This window comes from Saccopteryx bilineata, chromosome 3 (assembly GCF_036850765.1).
Source record: "Saccopteryx bilineata isolate mSacBil1 chromosome 3, mSacBil1_pri_phased_curated, whole genome shotgun sequence".
NCBI classification, from domain to species: domain Eukaryota; kingdom Metazoa; phylum Chordata; class Mammalia; order Chiroptera; family Emballonuridae; genus Saccopteryx; species Saccopteryx bilineata.
The window spans coordinates 126,129,791-126,147,151 of NC_089492.1; the positions used below are offsets into that span (position 1 = coordinate 126,129,791).

Genomic DNA, 17,361 nt, shown 5'->3' on the forward strand with positions numbered 1-17,361 from the left:
AGAAAACAAGGTCAAATAAGGGAAAGTACTTGCCTGAAGCCCTCCTTGCCTCAGGCCCATTCCACTTACCAGAGCCTTCTGGGTTTTCACCCACATTGCTAATTAGTTTCCTCTGGAATTATACCAAAGAATAGTGTGGTCTAGTTAAAAAATGTTCATTCTCTCCATACATTTTAGTTTCCTCTGTACTTTTTTATTATTTGTAATCCATTTTATTTTTGTTTGTAGTGTTTGATGAATACAAAAGGATATCACAGAAGGATATTGAGCAGAGTATTAAATCTGAAACATCTGGTAGCTTTGAAGACGCCCTGCTGGCCATAGGTAAGCTGGTCGGGGTTGGGAGGTGGAGAAAAAAATGTTTACAGACTTTTCTCATGGTTTATAAGTTTGTAGTCATGGCATGTAGAATTTTTATTTCAGGAATAAAAAAATTTGTTTAAATCACTCATGATGTGATCCAGAATTTCAAACAAGAAAGATTATATTCAACCTGTTATTGTACTACGTGACTTTATATATCTTATATCCTCTGCACATTTGTATTTTAGGATATGGGAAAGATAATCCTAAACTAGCTGCATCTTGTAGGTCTGTGAATGGTTAGAACAAATAACTTCATATGCTAGAGATGGTAATCATTTTAAAACTATATGCTGCCTCTTGCTTTAATGGCCTTTATTAATTACTTCTTCAGGAACGTGACAATAAATTAAGACTACTTCCCATCTGTGAAAGTGCTTCAGCATAACCTATATTCATAAAGCATTGCTTAAAATTTTTTCTGACAAAGAGATAGATACTGCTTCATACTTGGTAGAAATGGGAAATAGCTATCATGTTTTTTGATAGATTTTATCTGTAACCTTTTTATTTCTTTTTTTTTATCTCTTGACAGTAAAGTGCATGAGGAACAAACCTGCATATTTTGCTGAAAGGCTTTATAAATCTATGAAGGTAAAAGGCTTCTTTTTTAGCATCTGAATGAGTCTGACATGTCTTTGTGTCCAAATTGGACAAAATCAGTCTGATATATTAATTTTGATTCATCAAATATTTCACTGAATGCCTGCTAATAATAATACTAGGTAATATTTCTTGAGTACTTATAATGTGTGATCATTCTTTCTAATGCTTTATACATGTAGATTAGTTTTACCCCCACAACAGCATTATGGGCATGTACTATTATCAATCCACATTTTATAGATGAGAAAACTTAGGCATAGAGAGGACATGCAGTTGCCCAGGGTCCTCAGTGAAGAAGTAAGTAATGGAACAGGGATGCAAACACTGGCAGTATGCCTTCTGAGCTCAAGCTCTTAACTGTGCATTGTGCTCTGTGCCAGTGCCATTGCTGGGAACCATGGGCAGTACAGGAAAGATCAAAATGTAGTCCTTGCTCTCAAAAAACTTCTAGCCTTGAGGGGAAGGCAAGTATGTGCAAAACACCAATCAGAAAATAGAATGCGAGACAGTCGTTGAGGGTCCAAATATTATAGGAACAGAGGATAGGGTATTTTTTTTTTTTCAAACATTTGTTTGTTTAGGAGGTGTAAATCAGAAAAGAATATATAAAGAAGTTGTTATGTTTGAGCTGGACCATAAAGGAAGTTTTACATTGGAGGATTTTACATAGGAGGAAGGATGGTAAGGCTGGGGAGGCAAGGATGATGGCAGAAGTGTTTGATCATTGCAAGTGAGGCGTGCAGACTGGAGAACACAGGGTGTGTCTCTAGAGTGGCAGTGAGTTCTCCTCTTGTCGGAACACAGAGTACAGTATTGGAAAGGTAAGTTGGCAAAAAGGCTTGAACACCATGGTGAGACGCAATTTTCCACATGCCTCTAAGATTGGGGCACAAAGGACATTATCAGGAGAGTCATGCATCACTAGCCTTGACAGACTAAAGGAGAGCACTATCTTGAAACCATCTAGACTTTGATATGCTGGGATCTTTTCTTCCCTAGGGCTTGGGCACCGATGATGACACCCTTATCAGAGTGATGGTTTCTCGAGCGGAGATTGATATGTTAGACATCCGGGCAAATTTCAAGAGAATCTATGGAAAGTCTCTGTACTCCTTCATCAAGGTAGGGAGCCATGCCCTGGCCTGGGGAAAGCTCTGATGAAAGAAGGGGGTTCTGACCTAGGTATTTAGACACTTCTTATCCTCTTGTTGGCAGATATCATTCCCTTTAAAGATGGTACTCTAATTCAGATATTTCAGTCTCTTTCCTTTCATACAGATGTTTAAATCTCTGCCTTAATTCTCTTAGAAGCTGGAAATGTCTGCATTGTAAATATACTAATTATTTCATGTAGACCCGAGACAGAGAAAGATTATACTTTCATGAATACTTTCAAGAGAACAATTTCTCTGTCTACCTGCTTACAATGAAAGATAAGCAACTGAATCAGTCATTCAGTATGCCATTGAGGGCTAGATGAGGTCTGCTAAAAATAGGGGAAAGCACATTCGTTATCCTGGATTGCTATCCTTTACCTGGCACCAGACTTGCAAGCATGCTAACATGGCTTGGGGTGGCGAGGAATGATTCACATCCCTGAAAACCCTTCATTACTTGGGTTTTATTTCTTGAGGAAAATTACGAGGCCATGAATTATGAAGCCAAGACCCTTTTCCCAAGAAAATTGTGTTGCCTGCCCTACAAACTTCAAATCAGGATATGATCTCTGAATGAAATATTCTGAATCCTACCGAGAACTTGGAAGTTAGATGATTTGAGCTGCAGATTTTCATGGTAGCATTATTGATTCAGGAATGTGTTTCTATTTCTGTACGGCCTATGCGGTAACATTATATAAAATATAGCTGTAAGTTAAATACTTTAAAGATTCATAGATGATCACAAATGAAGTTGGGGAAAATATATTTCTAACATACAATATAAGGTTAATACCTCTGTATTAAGAGCTTCTACAAATCGCTAAGAAAATAAAAAGAGAAAAATCCCAAAAACAAAACTGGGAAAGGATAATAAACATTTATTTCATGAAAGATAAAACACAAATGGTCAATTTATAAAAAATGTTTAATCTCACTAATATTCAATGAGCTACTGATAAAAACAACTCATTACTGCTTCCTAGTGATGGAGTTTCTGTTGAGGTGATTTTGATGGAAGTGTTTTAGAAATAGCAATGAGGATTATACAACAGTGTGAATGTAAATAGTGCCATTGAATTATACACTTAAAAATGGCTATAATGGGGCCCTGGCTGGTTGGCTCAGTGGTAGAGTGTAGCCTGGCATGTGAATGTCCCAGATTGGATTTCCCGTCAGGGTACTCAGAAGACTCAGAAGAAACGTCCATCTGCTTCTCTACCCCTCCCCCTCTTGCTTCTCTCTCTCTCTTCCTCTCCTTTCCTGCAGCCGTGGCTCAATTGGAGCAAGTTGGCCCAGGTGCTGAGGTTAGCTCCATTTCCATCCCTTCAGACACTAAGAAGAGCTCGGTTGCTGAGCAACACAGCAATGCCCCAGATGGGCAGAGCATCACCCCCCTAGTGTGCTTGCCTGGTGGATCCCGGTTGGGATGCATGTGGCAGTTTGTCCCTGCCTTTCCTCCTCTCACTGATTTAAAAAAAAAAGGCTATAATGGCAAATTTTGTTATCTACATATTTTATCTAATTTTTTAAAAATCTAAAAAAAATCTAAATAAAATTGTTTCATGAAATGTGAAAAAATATACTAAATATTATATCTTCATTGTAGCATTATTTGTTATTTACATTATTTTATATTATTTATATTTGAAAAAGTAATATGGCATACTTTTAGGGTATATAATTTATTATGTATTTTTATTAACCAATGGGGAATAACTTAATAAATTACAGAAAACCCATACAATGTAATGTGATGCACACACTAAAATGATGGTGTACAAAAATACAGGGTGGGACAAAAGTAGGTTTACAGTTGAGTATACAAAACAGTTTATTCTATTATTATTTATTAATTGTATTTTTTTTTCTGTATGTACAACTGTAAACCTACTTTTGCTCCACCCTATATTGATTGGCCTGAGAAAACATTACTATAAATAAATTTATATTACATGTTTGTATATATATAAATATTAATATATGTGTGTACACACACATGACGAAAAGATTAAAAATAAAAAAATAAATTTTCTATGAATAGTTGTCAGAAAAAGCATAAGAGAAATATAAAATATGTAAATAATAGAACAGTGACAGAAATAAGGTAAAAATGTAAGTTATAATAAAAATAAATCCTCTGGTAAGGTAAAAATATAAGGAACAACTATAATACAGTGACATGTAAGAAGCTTATTAAAAGCCCATGGTAAAGTTTGACAAAGATAAAAAAAGAAAGTGGGATTATACTATAAGTAAAAAAAGAATGTAAGGAGAAAAAGCATTAAATAGGAGAAAGTGGATCACATTATGTTGATAAAGTCAGTGATTCACAACAGAGATTAAATTCTCATAAAACTTTAGATGTCAAATAATATTTCATTCAAATATATAAATAAGAATTTTTGAGGCTCCAAAAGAAAACATTGATGGAAATACTATGCAAGAGAGACTTTAATATATCTTTATTCTTTGGCAGATCAATGAGGCAAAAAAATATATAATCAAGAATATATTAAATTTACTTTAATAAATATAAATTAAACTTTAAACTCGATAAACACAGATTTCAATTTTTTTAGTGCCTGTGAAGCACTAACAAAAGTTGATCTATTAATTAAACTATATAATTTTTAATGTAGAAATTATAGCACCTTCTGGAAGATTCTTTGCAACCCATATCTAAAGTCTTAAGAAAATATACGCTCACTAATGCAGCAAGTTCTCTTTTCTAAAAATTTTTTTTTATTTTTAATTTTTTTACAGGGACAGAGAGAAAGTCAGATAGAGGGATAGATAGGGACAGACAGACAGGAATGGAAAGAGATGAGAAGCATCAATCATCAGTTTTTCGTTGCGACACCATAGTTGTTCATTGATTGCTTTCTCATATGTGCCATGACCATGGGCCTTTAGCAGACTGAGTGACCCCCCGCTCGAGCCAGTGACCTTGGGTCCATGCTAGTGAGCTTTTTGCTCAAGCCAGATGAGCCCGTGCTCAAGCTGGCAACCCCAGGGTCTCAAACTTGGGTCCTTCCACATCCCAGTCTGTCGCTCTATCCACTGCGCTACCGCCTGGTCAGGCTTTTTTCTAAAAATTTATCCTGAGTAAATTATCAAGAAAATGCACATAAAACTAACTATAATATGCTCTTGCAGCAGTGTTTACAATAGTGCAAAATTGGAAACAGTATAAATGTCCAACAATGAGGGGGTGAGGAAATAAATTATTTTACCTATACACAATGGAATGCTCTGTAATTATTAAAGAATAATGATGTAGCCCTGGCTGGTTGGCTCAGTGGTAGAGTGTCGGCCTGGTGTGTGCCAGCGTGTAGAAGTCCAGGGTTTGATTCCCAGCCAGGGCACACAGGAGAAGTGCCCATCTGCTTCTCCACCCTTTCCCCTCTCCTTTCGCTCTGTCTCTCTCTTCACCTCCAGTATCTAAGGCTCCATGGAGCAAGGTTGGCCTGGGTGCTGAGGATGGCTCCATGGCCTCCACCTCAGGTGCTAGAATGGCTTCCGTTGCAATGGAGCATTGCCCGGGATGGGCAGAGCATTGCTCCCTAGTGGGCATTCTAGGTGGATACTTGTAGGGTACATGAGGGAGTCTGTCTCTGCCTCCTTGCTTCTCACTTCAGAAAAATACAAAAAGAAAAAAAAAGAATAATGATGTAGAAGAATAGTTAATGAATTAAAATGAGGAAATAGGCTGTATTAAGTAAAAAATGAGAATACAGAATACTACAGTCCCATCACATAGGAATCTATATACATAGGAAAGAGTCTGGAAGGATATGCACAAACCAAAATGTTAAGAGTCCGGACCAGGCAGTGGCGCAGTGGATAGAGCGTCAGACTGGGATGCAGAGGACCCAGGTTTGAAACCCCTATGTTGCCAGCTTGAGCGCGGGCTTATCTGGTTTGAGCAAAACTCACCAGCTTGGGCCCAAGGTTGCTGGCTTGAGCAAGGGGTTACTCGGTCTTCTGTAGCTCCCTGGTCAGGGCACATATGAGAAAGCAATCAATGAGCAGCTAAAGTGCCACAGTGAAGAATTGATGCTTCTCATCTCTCTCCCTTCCTGTCTTTTATGTCTTTGTTTTCTCCATTGAACAAGTATTATTTCTGTAATAAAAAAATCACAAATGTTATTTTAAAATAACTCTGAGAAAAATACAGACCAGCTTTACAAAGTTAACCAAGATGACCCTGAGCTCTGTATTCATTTCATTCTTTTTTGTTTGTTTGTTTGGTTTTGTCTTTTTGCAACAGAGACAGAGAGAGGGACAGATAGGGACAAGGAAAGGAAAGAGATGAAAAGCATCAAGTCTTCGTTGTGGCATCTTAGTTGTTCATTGATTGCCTTCTCATATGTGCCTTAACTGGGGGGCTACAGCAGAGCAAGTGACCCCTTGCTCAAGCCAGAAACCTTGGGCTCACACCAGTGACCTTGGGCTTCAAGTCAGTGACCTTTGGGCTCAAGCCAGCAACCATGGGGTCATGTCTATGATCCCACACTCAAGCCAGCAACCTCGGGGTTTCAAACCTGGGTCCTCCGCATCACAGTCTGATGCTCTATCCACGGCACCACCACCTGTTCAGGCTGTGTATTCCATTTTAAAACACATTTATCTGACTGTAATTTTGCTTCCCTGTCCTCAGGGTGACACATCTGGAGACTACAAGAAGGTCCTGCTTATTCTCTGTGGAGGAGATGATTAAAATAAAATCCTGGAAAAATGAGAGGACTCCCCATACCTTGATACTTTTTAACTTCATTTTTCTACACTGCTATTAGCATTATCTCAGAATGCTTATTTCCAAATTAAAACGCCTACAGATGCCTCTTAGGATGTAGACTGTATTATTATTCATCTATAATTATAACTCATATGATGCTTTAAAGCTGTACTTGCATTTCAAAGCTTATAAAACCTAAAAGGAGATTTAAAATTAGAAATAATAATGTACTCCATGTTTTTAACAGACCTCTTCTTTATTTGTGTTTCTCAGAAGTTGGAATATATTTAATTATTTTATGTTTTCTTTTTTGGTGAAAATTTATTGAAGTGGAAGACTGGAAGACTATTCTAAAATCACTTCTCTTCCTTACTTCAATATTTAGAGTGGCTAGTACTTTCCTGATTTGAAATTGTGAGCTTCTAGTTAGTAAGATTATCTGTCTAATTTGCTATTTCACATTTTCAGTTTGAAAGCATCCACAAATGTCCTTTGTTTAGGTTTTGTCAGTAGTGTTAATTGATCTTTATTAGGTTTGATAAGATATTTCATTCATCACATCTCATGTTAATATCACTTACTCTCTCCAAGTTGAACTATACCAAGATCACCAAGTTGTCCAAAGAAATGAAATTCTAACTGTGGTTATACAGATCATATATGTCAGGTTACCAAACATAAATGCCTAACATTCCACAATATTCTGGTTAATGTCATAATCCAGCTTGAAGATAAATATAATGCTCTGAATTTTACTTAAAATTTTTTGTGCTAAAAATAATTTTTAAGTCATTTTAGATTTTGTTGATGTGTGTTAACTTACCTTTGCACTGTGCCTTTCAACTCTAGAATTATTCTGAAGTGTATTTGGATTTAAATTTAAAAGTTCAGTTTGTATACATCATGGAAAAATCCTTTTAATAAAATATGGTGCCTTTAAAATGAGGTGTATTCTTTTTTCTTTTTTGAAATTAGAAGCGGGGAGGCAATCAGACAGACTCCCGCATACACCCGACCAGGATCCACCAGGCATGCCCACCAGGGGACGATGCTCTGCCCTTCTGGGGCATTGATCCATTGCAGCCAGAGCCATTCTAGCACCTGAGGCGGAGGCTATGGAGCCATCCTCAGCACCCGGGCCAACTTGCTCCAATGGAGCCTTAGCTGCATGAGGGAAAGAGAGAGACAGAGAGAAAGGAGGAGGGGAAGGGTGGAGAAGCAGATGGGCACTTCTCCTGTGTGCCCTAACTGGGAATTGAACCTTGGACTTCCACACGACGAGCGGATGTTCTACCGCTGAGCCAACCAGCCAGGGCAAGGTGTGTTCTTTTTCTTTTCTTTTTTTTTTTACAGAGACAGAGAGAGAGAGAGAGAGAGAGTCAGAGAGAGGGATAGATAGGGACAGACAGATAGGAACGGAGAGAGATGAGAAGCATCAATCATCAGTTTTTCATTGCAACACCTTAGTTGTTCATTGATTGCTTTCTCATATGTGCCTTGACCGTGGGGCTACAGCAGACCGAGTAACCCCTTTTTCCAGCCAGCGACCTAGGGTCCAAATTGGTGAGCTTTGCTTAAACTAGATGAGCCTGCGCTCAAGCTGGTGAACTCGGGGTCTCAAATCTGGGTCCTTCCGCATCCCAGTCCGACGCTCTATCCACTGTGCCACCACCTGGTCAGGCGCAAGGGGTATTCTTTATCTTTTTCACTTGTGAGGGTTTTTTTCATCCTGGACCCTGGGAAGTATTTTTGAAGGACTAGTGTTACTCAGTTTCTACTAGGAACTACAACACTAAGAAAAAATAATATATTTAGTCCTATGTGCCCCTGCTGCTATAAAACTAATGTACACACATACCAAATGGTATTACTACTTAATGATATAAAATAATGTATTTAATGTAGTCTCTGAAGATGAGTGATGCTTTCCATTCTAAGTAGAACATTTATATTAAATAATACTATTTGTCTTCTTTGTTTATTCTATACTATCATATTTTGATGGGTGAAATATCAGGATTCCCTTTTCAATTTGTTCCTACTTGCTTATTATAAGTGCTCAAGCAATTGGTTAAAGCTATTTACATGAATACTTTGTAGTTCTAGTTAGTTATAGGAAACAGCACTGCCGCTTTGATTCCTACCCAGAAGAGGATGGAGTTTCCAATCAAATTTATTTTTTTTGGAAGCATTACAAATTTTTTTAGTAGTTTTATCTTTAAATTGTATATGATTTAGCCAAAATTTTAAAACAAATTGCACTTGTTGGCTGGAAGCTTTCTAGAGGGCAGGATAAAGCCACCCTGGAGGAATATTTGTTATATTGAACAAGTGTGATATAATATGTACTAATTAGGAAGTAACTTTATTTTTCATTCCCACTATCCATTTACATGTATTTATTGGGCCTAATGCTTCTGTCTTAGATGAAAATTCACACAGAGGATAGAGTCATAACTTTTTTGGTCACTCTGCGCTGATAAAAGGTCCTACTGTGCAGTCCCTTAAGTTAATTTTTAAAAAGTGTCATTTTGGTAATTAATATGTCCAGTCAAAATTCCAAATTTGATTTATAGTTGAGGCTTCCTCCCTCATTCAGCTCTGGCCTATTGCTGGCTTTGGGGGAAGGGGTATGGTGGGCTTCTCGTCTTTGTCCACCGAAGCTTCCTTCCATACCCTACCCCTCCAGGTCCCAATCTAGCCAAGGTTGTAGTAGGAAGAGGGTGGAGAATAAGGGGAACAGAAAGTTCTTACCTTATGATGCTCTAGTTTTGATGGTCAGCACTGTGTGATGCTGGAAGATGTTTAAAGCTGATTCTTGTGGGCATTTTCTTGGGTTATTTCTTCTTTTTCTCCTTACTGATTTGAGAAAGAGAGAGAAAAAGGGAGAGAGAGAGACAGGAAGGAAGAGAGAGAGGGAGGAGAGAGATGAGAAGCATCAACTCGTTGCTTCACTTGAGTTGTTCATTTATTACTTCTCCTAATACATGCCTTGATCCAGAGACTCAAACTGAGCCAATGACCCTTTGCTCAAGCCAGTGACCTTGGGCTTCAAGCCAGTGACTTCTGGGTTCAAGCCAGTGACCTTAGGATCATGTAAGACATTCCATGTTGGATTCTTATGACGACCCCATTCTCAAGCTGGCAACCTCAGGGTTTCGAATCAGAGACCTTAGCGTTCTGGCTCAATGCTCTATTCACTGCACCACCATGGATCAGGTTCTTGGGTTCTTGTATCAACCCTATCACCAAGGAACTACTCATCTTTGGTTTCTTTGGGAACACAAGTGCAGTTCTTTTTTGGTCTTTAGAAATTTTATAATTTCAGGTTCTCTGTGCTGAAATGTGTTTGTCCTTCCACCCAGGCCACTTGCACAGGCACTAAGATGATCCCATGTTGGATTGCTGGATGTCTTATGGTGGCCCACACTTGTTTCACAATAAACAGTTGCACATTCTTTGTGTTGACAAATTCTGGGCATGCAGGCTAATCCCCTTACGGTCATCCTTCTCTGCTCTTCTCCCAGCCCCTCCCCCAAACTGCCTCCTCTAGCCTCTCTCAGTTCGGATTTCTCAGGATTGGACACTCACCCCCTAAAGCCCCCAAACTACATTTACTGCTGATGGGAGTATAAATTGGCGCAATCATCTCAGACAGCAATTTGACAACAGTTAATAAAGTTGAAAGTTCTCAGTAAATTCACTTCTGGGAATCTACGTGATGAATCTCTTGCACATGATGTTCACTGCTGCTCTATAAGAGTATTTAAGTAGAAAAGACCTAACTCCCTAAGTAAGACAAAAAAATAAACAAATTATGGGTTAGTCACACAATGAACAGTGAAAATTAACTAGAGATTTGTCAATTGGATAATCTCTCTCAAAGTATCATTTTGAGAGAGGAGAAAAGTGTAGAATGATAAGTATAGGATTATTCCATTTAATTCCATGGAAATGATATACACTATTCTCAAGATAATGGTCACTATAGGAGAGGGAGCTTCTACGTATTTGTATTATACATAAAAGAATGAATTGGCCCTGGCCGGTTGGCTCAGCGATAGAGCGTCGACCTAGCGTGCGGAGGACCCGGGTTCGATTCCCGGCCAGGGCACACAGGAGAAGCGCCCATTTGCTTCTCCACCCCTCCGCCGTGCCTTCCTCTCTGTCTCTCTCTTCCCCTCCCGCAGCCAAGGCTCCATTGGAGCAAAGATGGCCCAGGCGCTGGGGATGGCTCTGTGGCCTCTGCCCCAGGCGCTAGAGTGGCTCTGGTCGCAACATGGCGACGCCCAGGATGGGCAGAGCATCGCCCCCTGGTGGGCAGAGCGTCGCCCCTGGTGGGCGTGCCGGGTGGATCCCGGTCGGGCGCATGCGGGAGTCTGTCTGACTGTCTCTCCCTGTTTCCAGCTTCAGAAAAATGAAAAAAAAAAAAAAAAAAAATGAATGAATCAAAGCAAGTATAATAAATTTAGGCTTTTATTAAAATTTATTATAGTTGTGGTGGATCCATGGATCATATTACTGAAGAATTTATTATAAATATTTCACTAGAAATATTTTCATTATAAATATTTTATTTAACAGTATAATAAGGGAGTTCAGGGAGTGAAAGCTGCCTATACAGAGTCCATTGCAGGGCTACTTACTCTAACAGACACCTGTAATATTTACTCAGACACCCATAAATTTTGCTGGGGTCTCCAGAAGGCACTCTTAAGTTCTAAAAGTCCTGGCAGAGACCTTATTGAGATGTCCCACTGCCACTGGGTATGATAGAGAAATTGGCTACTCAGCTTCCATCTGGTGAACAATGCAGGCCCTGAGGAGGAAGAAGGATTGGCTTATTTCGTAACCCAACCCAAATCCCCCCTTGCGGCTGGTTGAGTCAGAGTACAAACAGATTTTGAGGAGGAGCTCCAGTCCCCCAAGGAAACTGTCTTACACAAGCAGATGCAGCAACATCCGCCACTTTTGCCCCAGGCCCTTTGATTATTCCATATACCGTATTCCCCCATGTATAAGATGCTCCCAAATATAAGATGCACCTTAATTTTGGGGCCTGAAATTTGAAAACGTATTACATAGTTATTGAACTCGTTTTATATGCGAAGCAGAAAGTGCAAGTAAAAAACAAAACTACTACAACCACTGTATAAGACGCACTGTTTTTACACTAAATTTTTCCGGAAAGGATGCTTCTTATACATGGGGAAATACAGTAACCCCTGCCCTATCCGTCCCTCTGGGCTGATACCCTTTGTTGGTTTCAGCCTGCTTGCACCCAGGAATTTTTAAATTTTTCCTTTTGGAACACACTAGCCTCGTGTTTTCAGTTTGGTTCAAACAGCATTGTCTGTTTTGGCCTTAGCCTAGCACAGGGCCCAGCAGATCTGGAGCTCAAATAACTTCTGCAGAAAGAATTAAAGAGCTGCAATTTCCAGTCTAGTTAATATAAAGGGGAATGCTAAAAACTAAGGTCAGCTAGTATGAGAATCAGGCCGACCATAGGACAGACACCACCACTCAGCATCCAAAAACCTCTTCTCCTGCCCTAGTCTTGTTCTGCGCAGGCTCCTCCCGCCACGCACACCCACCTTTCCCCGCCTCTTCCGGAGGCTCGCCGAGCGCATGCGCAGTCCCGTCCGCGCTTATTTGCGAAAGCGAAGGGACGAAGTCCTGCAGTCCGGAGACGCCGCGCGAATAGATGCGGCGGGTGGGGCGGTGGATGGAGGCCATAGCGTCCGCTGCAACGGTCGGGGCTGCGCGTGAGGAAGTGGCCGTGTAGGCACCCGGGCTGGGTGGAGACCAGCGGTGGAGGCCGAGCCATGGCTGGAGACTGGGTCCGCTGGGCTCCCTGAGGTGCTCTCCCTGAAATCCCGGGGAGCCGTGACCCATGGGCTCGCTGAGCAGCCGAGTGCTGCGCCAGCCGGGGCGAGCCCGAGCCCAGCAGGAGCCCGGTTCTGGGGCGGAGGGCTCAGTCCGACCGTCGGAGACTGGAGGCGACGCGGCCGGCCACGGCTTCTGCTACTGCCCCGGTAGCCGCAAACGCAAGCGGAGCAGCGGGGCCCTCTGCTACTGTCACCCCGACTCCGAGACAGACGAGGATGAGGAGGAAGGGGACCAGCAGCAGCGGCTCCTCAACACCCCTCGAAGGTACGTGGAGGGGCGCGCCCGCACCTGTTGGGCGGCTCCCGCGGCCGGACCAGGGGACTCGCCAGGCGACTGGTGTGCTTGGGGGGTGCGGCGTTCCCGGTCTATGGGAAGTGGACGTGTCCTTGACGAGGTAAATGTGGGAGCCGGCTCGATGCTAGGCGGGTGGATATTAACCACACACGCTGCCAGGATGATGTTATGGACCCGATCTGAGACTCAAGCCAAGCCGAAGCTTGCGCCTCATTAAACCTTAGACACCACCGGCTGGCCGGCCTTCCGCGATACACCTTGGTCCTTCCTGAGTGGGTGGCAGTGGAATGTGTTGTTTTGCATCCGGCTGCCTTAAGTAGTCCGGACGGGTAAATTTAGTCTCTGAGACGGGCGCTCCCATTGTCGTACACTCAGTGTAGCGGAAATGAGAGCAGTTCTCCTTAACTGTAAAGGTGAAGTTTATCAGTAGTGTCCATATGTTCCTTACTGGGAACAGTCTTTCAAAGTCTCAAGCACTTGAACATTGGCCGTGGGTATGTGTGAGGCTGTGCTGCAGCTTGCTTAGCCTTTTACGAGGAGTTGAAAACCAGGATACTGGCTTGTGAACTAGAATGTAGTTTCTTTCTTTTTTTTTTAGATTTTTAAAAATAATTTTTTATTAATTTTAATGGGGTGACATCAATAAATCAGGGTACATATGTTCAAAGAATACATCTCCGGGTTATCTTGTCATTCAATCATGTTGCATACCCATCACCCAAAGTCAGATTGTCCTCCGTCACCTTCTATCTATTGTAGTTTTCTTTGTGCCCCTCCCCCTCCCCCTTTCCCCCCCCCCCTTCTGTAACCACCACACTCTTGTCCATGTCTCTTAGTCTCGTTTTTATGTCCCACCTATGTATGGAATCATGCAGTTCTTAGTTTTTTCTGATTTACTTATTTCACTCCGTATAATGTTATCTGGAATGTAGTTTGTAAGTAGAAATCTTTTCACATAAACAGTCCAGTTGCTCTGTTTGTTTTTAAAGTTCATCAGTGGGGTCACATGGATTTACCTTTTTTTTTTTTTTTTTTTTGTATTTTTCTGAAGCTGGAAACGGGGAGAGACAGTCAGACAGACTCCCGCATGCGCCTGACCGGGATCCACCCGGCACGCCCACCAGGGGGCAACGCTCTGTCCACCAGGGGGCGATGCTCTGCCCATCTGGGGCATCGCTCTGTCATGATCAGAGCCTCTCTAGCGCCTGGGGCAGAGGCCAAGGAGCCATCCCCAGCGCCTTGGCCATCTTTTGCTCCAATGGAGCTTCCACTGCGGCTGCGGGAGAGGAAGGAGAGGGGGAGGGGTGGAAAGCAGATGGGTGCCTCTCCTGTGTGCCCTGGCCGGGAATCGAACCCGGGACTTCCGCACGCCAGGCCAACGCTCTACCACTGAGCCAACCTGCCAGGGCCAGATTTACTTTTTTTAAATGAAATTTTAAGTGAATCAAAAAATTTTTTTGCTACATAAGGGTTATGTATTGTATAACAAAAGTATTATAGGTAACTTATGTTAATAGTTTGATTTATAAAAACTTTCATAGTTTATGTAAGAGTGCTTACCCAAAACTGGATCCCCACTATCAGGTTATTACCTGTTTTGGAAAGTCAGCATAATCTAGTTTTAACAGCTCGCATTCTGAGTTCTAGTCTATATGTCTATATTCTGCACATAATAGCCTTATTTCCATGTAAGTAAAATGGAGAAACTAATAATTGCCTTATAGGATTTCACAAATATTAGAATGCATACTGTGAACACCTGGTATAGAAGCACTCAATACATATTGTTGCCTTGATGAATTGACTTCCTTTATTACAAAATGCCTCTATTTATCCTTGGCAATATAACCATACCACTTTATTTTAATAGGTGTTTAAAAGGTATATCTTTTTCCATCCTTTCTCATTTTTCCTCTGTCTTTATATTTTGAGAGGTATCTTGTAGACAGCATATAGTTGAGTTTTTTTTTTTTGTTTTTTTTTTAATCCAATAGGATAATCTGTGCCTTTTAATTAGGACTTAGGCCACTTATATTTAGTATCATTATTGAAATATATATGGTAGGAGCCATCTGAAAGAGAAAAATCACAGTATAATTTGAATGGGAAAAATTTAATATAACCATTAATAGCAAGTAACTGGAAATTAACTATTGAATATAAACTATTAAGGTAAAGGAATCTATAATAAATGTAGAGAATATATAGAGAGCAGTCTCTACTTCTAAAGCTGAGACAGAATTCCAAGAAAGGAACAAATTTGAAACAGGGCTGCCTTTTCCAAGCTGAGATTCTAATGTTAGAGGAGTTGTGGCTGTAACCCAGAAATGATGAAGTTTGCTGAGAGTGGTAGACTGGCAAGCAAGAAACTACCCACTAAGATGCCGACAAAATTTGGATGCTATCCAGCTTACAAAGCTGAAAATATTTACTGTCTAGACCTTTACAGAAAAAGTTTGACTGCCCTTGGACTCCATGAGTGGACTGGAATGGAAAGTCTTTAAAGCAAACCTTTATTAGGAAATGCACATCAGAGTTTAGTATATGTCTATCACTGAAAGATGCTTGGCTTATTTAGTCCAGTGTGGATGAAAGGTTTAAGAAAATATTAAGACCTAGAATTTTGGCACTAATATGCTTCCTGAAGTTGTCTGGTTTGCTATCCCACCTCTACCACTGTCCATGAAAAGCTTTGGCTTCCATGTCCACCTTCTATCTCATACAAGACCTTTTATCCACTGCATGCTTTACTTTACATTGACAAGACTGTTAAAACTCAGCTGTTCTGTAACCAGATCTTGAGTCTTTTTCCTCAGGTTGGGTGATCCTTGATTGTCTGCTTATATAGTGTATTTAAGAATGAGTAACTGGTGTGTGTGTGTTTTTTTGTTGTTTTTTTAAAAATTATTTTTAGAGAGGAGAGAGAGAGACAGAGACAGAGAAAGAGACAGAGAGGGAGAAAGAGGAGAGGGGAGGAGCTGGAAGCATCAACTCCCATATGTGCCTTGACCAGGCAAGCCCAGGGTTTCAAACTGGCGACCTCAGCATTTCCAGGTCGACGCTTTATCCACTGCGCCACCACAAGTCAGGCTGTGTGTGTACATTTTAACTGAGTAAACAAATCTGTTTCTACCAAGCCTCCCCATTGAGCAGGAATACTACTAAGTTGTGTATGGGTAGGGCATGCTTTGTTTTAAAGCAGAGATTCCCAAACTTTGTTTATAGCACTCTGAATGTCTCAGTAATTTTCTTCATGGCATCTTTGGGTCCTAAAGAAATACCTCATTAGTTAGGTCCAACCAACGTGATAGTAGTAGACTGCATGGTATCCAAAAGACGTTGTTTCCTTCAAATTTAGAATATCCCACGTGCCTGAGTTTGCTGTGTTGCTGCAGGTGGTTTGACACATGGTTTGGGAACCATGATTTAGGAAGAACAGGTTGGGAGCTACCAGACTACAGATTCTTCATATGCCAGAATGAGGATTGCTTTGTCTGGGTCACCAATGCCTACACTAAAGTCTTAGATCTTTTTGATAGATTTGTTTTATTTCTTTCTAGAAGATCCTTGGACTCTTCATACCTGAGTTATCTGTACTCTGTGTTTATAGTGGTTGGAGAAGACCATTAAGGGAACAAGTTTCCCCATTTCTGCCTCACTTTCTTCTTTTGCCTTTTGTTTCCTCTGAGACCTCATCGTCCCAACACACACAAGTTCTGAAAGCCCTTAAGGGAACAACTTTCCCCATTTTCTGCCTCAGTTTCTACTTTTGCACGCACAGGTGCACACACACACAGGTTCTGAAGGGCAAATGGGCTTTAGCCTCCATCCTAGAACTTCATGATATATTTTGGACTGTCCTCTTCTATGCTCTTTTCCATTTCAGTTTATTTTCTAACTTCAAGATCCATAGAATTCTCTCATTAGGTGATAAGCCCACCCTCACCTTTTTGCTGCAGTGGTCTTATTCCTTTCTGTACATTTCATCTTTTCATGTAAGTTGGGGAGGGTGCTATCAGGAACTGGAAACTACACTGTCTCATTTATTTCTCACAGTAACCCAAAGAAATGGGTACTATGGATGCCCTCTTTACATTGGGTAACTGAGCTATGGTGAACCTGGGTCTCGAACACAAGTCTGTCTACCACCAAAGCATGTGCTATTTTTACTGCTTTTTGGGAACGGATGTTAAATACCACCTGAAACAATTACTTAATTTTTAAAAATACTAAAAAAATTTACTTCTCGGCCTTTTGGCTAAGATCAAGTGTAAAAGTACTAAAAAATTTTAACTACCAGGAAAGATGTCA

The 17,361-nt window shown here is 40.8% G+C and overlaps 2 protein-coding genes across 6 annotated transcripts in view; both read left to right on the forward strand.

The window, feature by feature from the left end:
• The window catches only part of ANXA4 (annexin A4), a 63,976-nt gene extending 56,167 nt beyond the window's left edge, over positions 1–7,809 (forward strand). Inside the window, exons 10-13 of the mRNA XM_066267318.1 lie at positions 229–324; positions 899–957; positions 1,969–2,091; positions 6,790–7,809. Of these exons, the coding sequence (XP_066123415.1) occupies positions 229–324; positions 899–957; positions 1,969–2,091; positions 6,790–6,849 (338 nt within the window). The 3' untranslated portion in view covers positions 6,850–7,809. The remainder of the gene's footprint in view (positions 1–228; positions 325–898; positions 958–1,968; positions 2,092–6,789) is intronic.
• Positions 7,810–12,502: 4,693 nt separating this feature from the next.
• The window catches only part of GMCL1 (germ cell-less 1, spermatogenesis associated), a 48,013-nt gene continuing 43,154 nt past the window's right edge, over positions 12,503–17,361 (forward strand). For all 5 annotated transcript variants that reach the window (XR_010730299.1, XR_010730301.1, XR_010730298.1 and 2 more), the window contains exon 1: positions 12,503–13,020. Coding sequence is in view for 1 of the 5 variants with exons in the window: in XM_066267319.1 (XP_066123416.1) it covers positions 12,761–13,020 (260 nt within the window). In the remaining 4 variants the exon portion in view is untranslated. The remainder of the gene's footprint in view (positions 13,021–17,361) is intronic.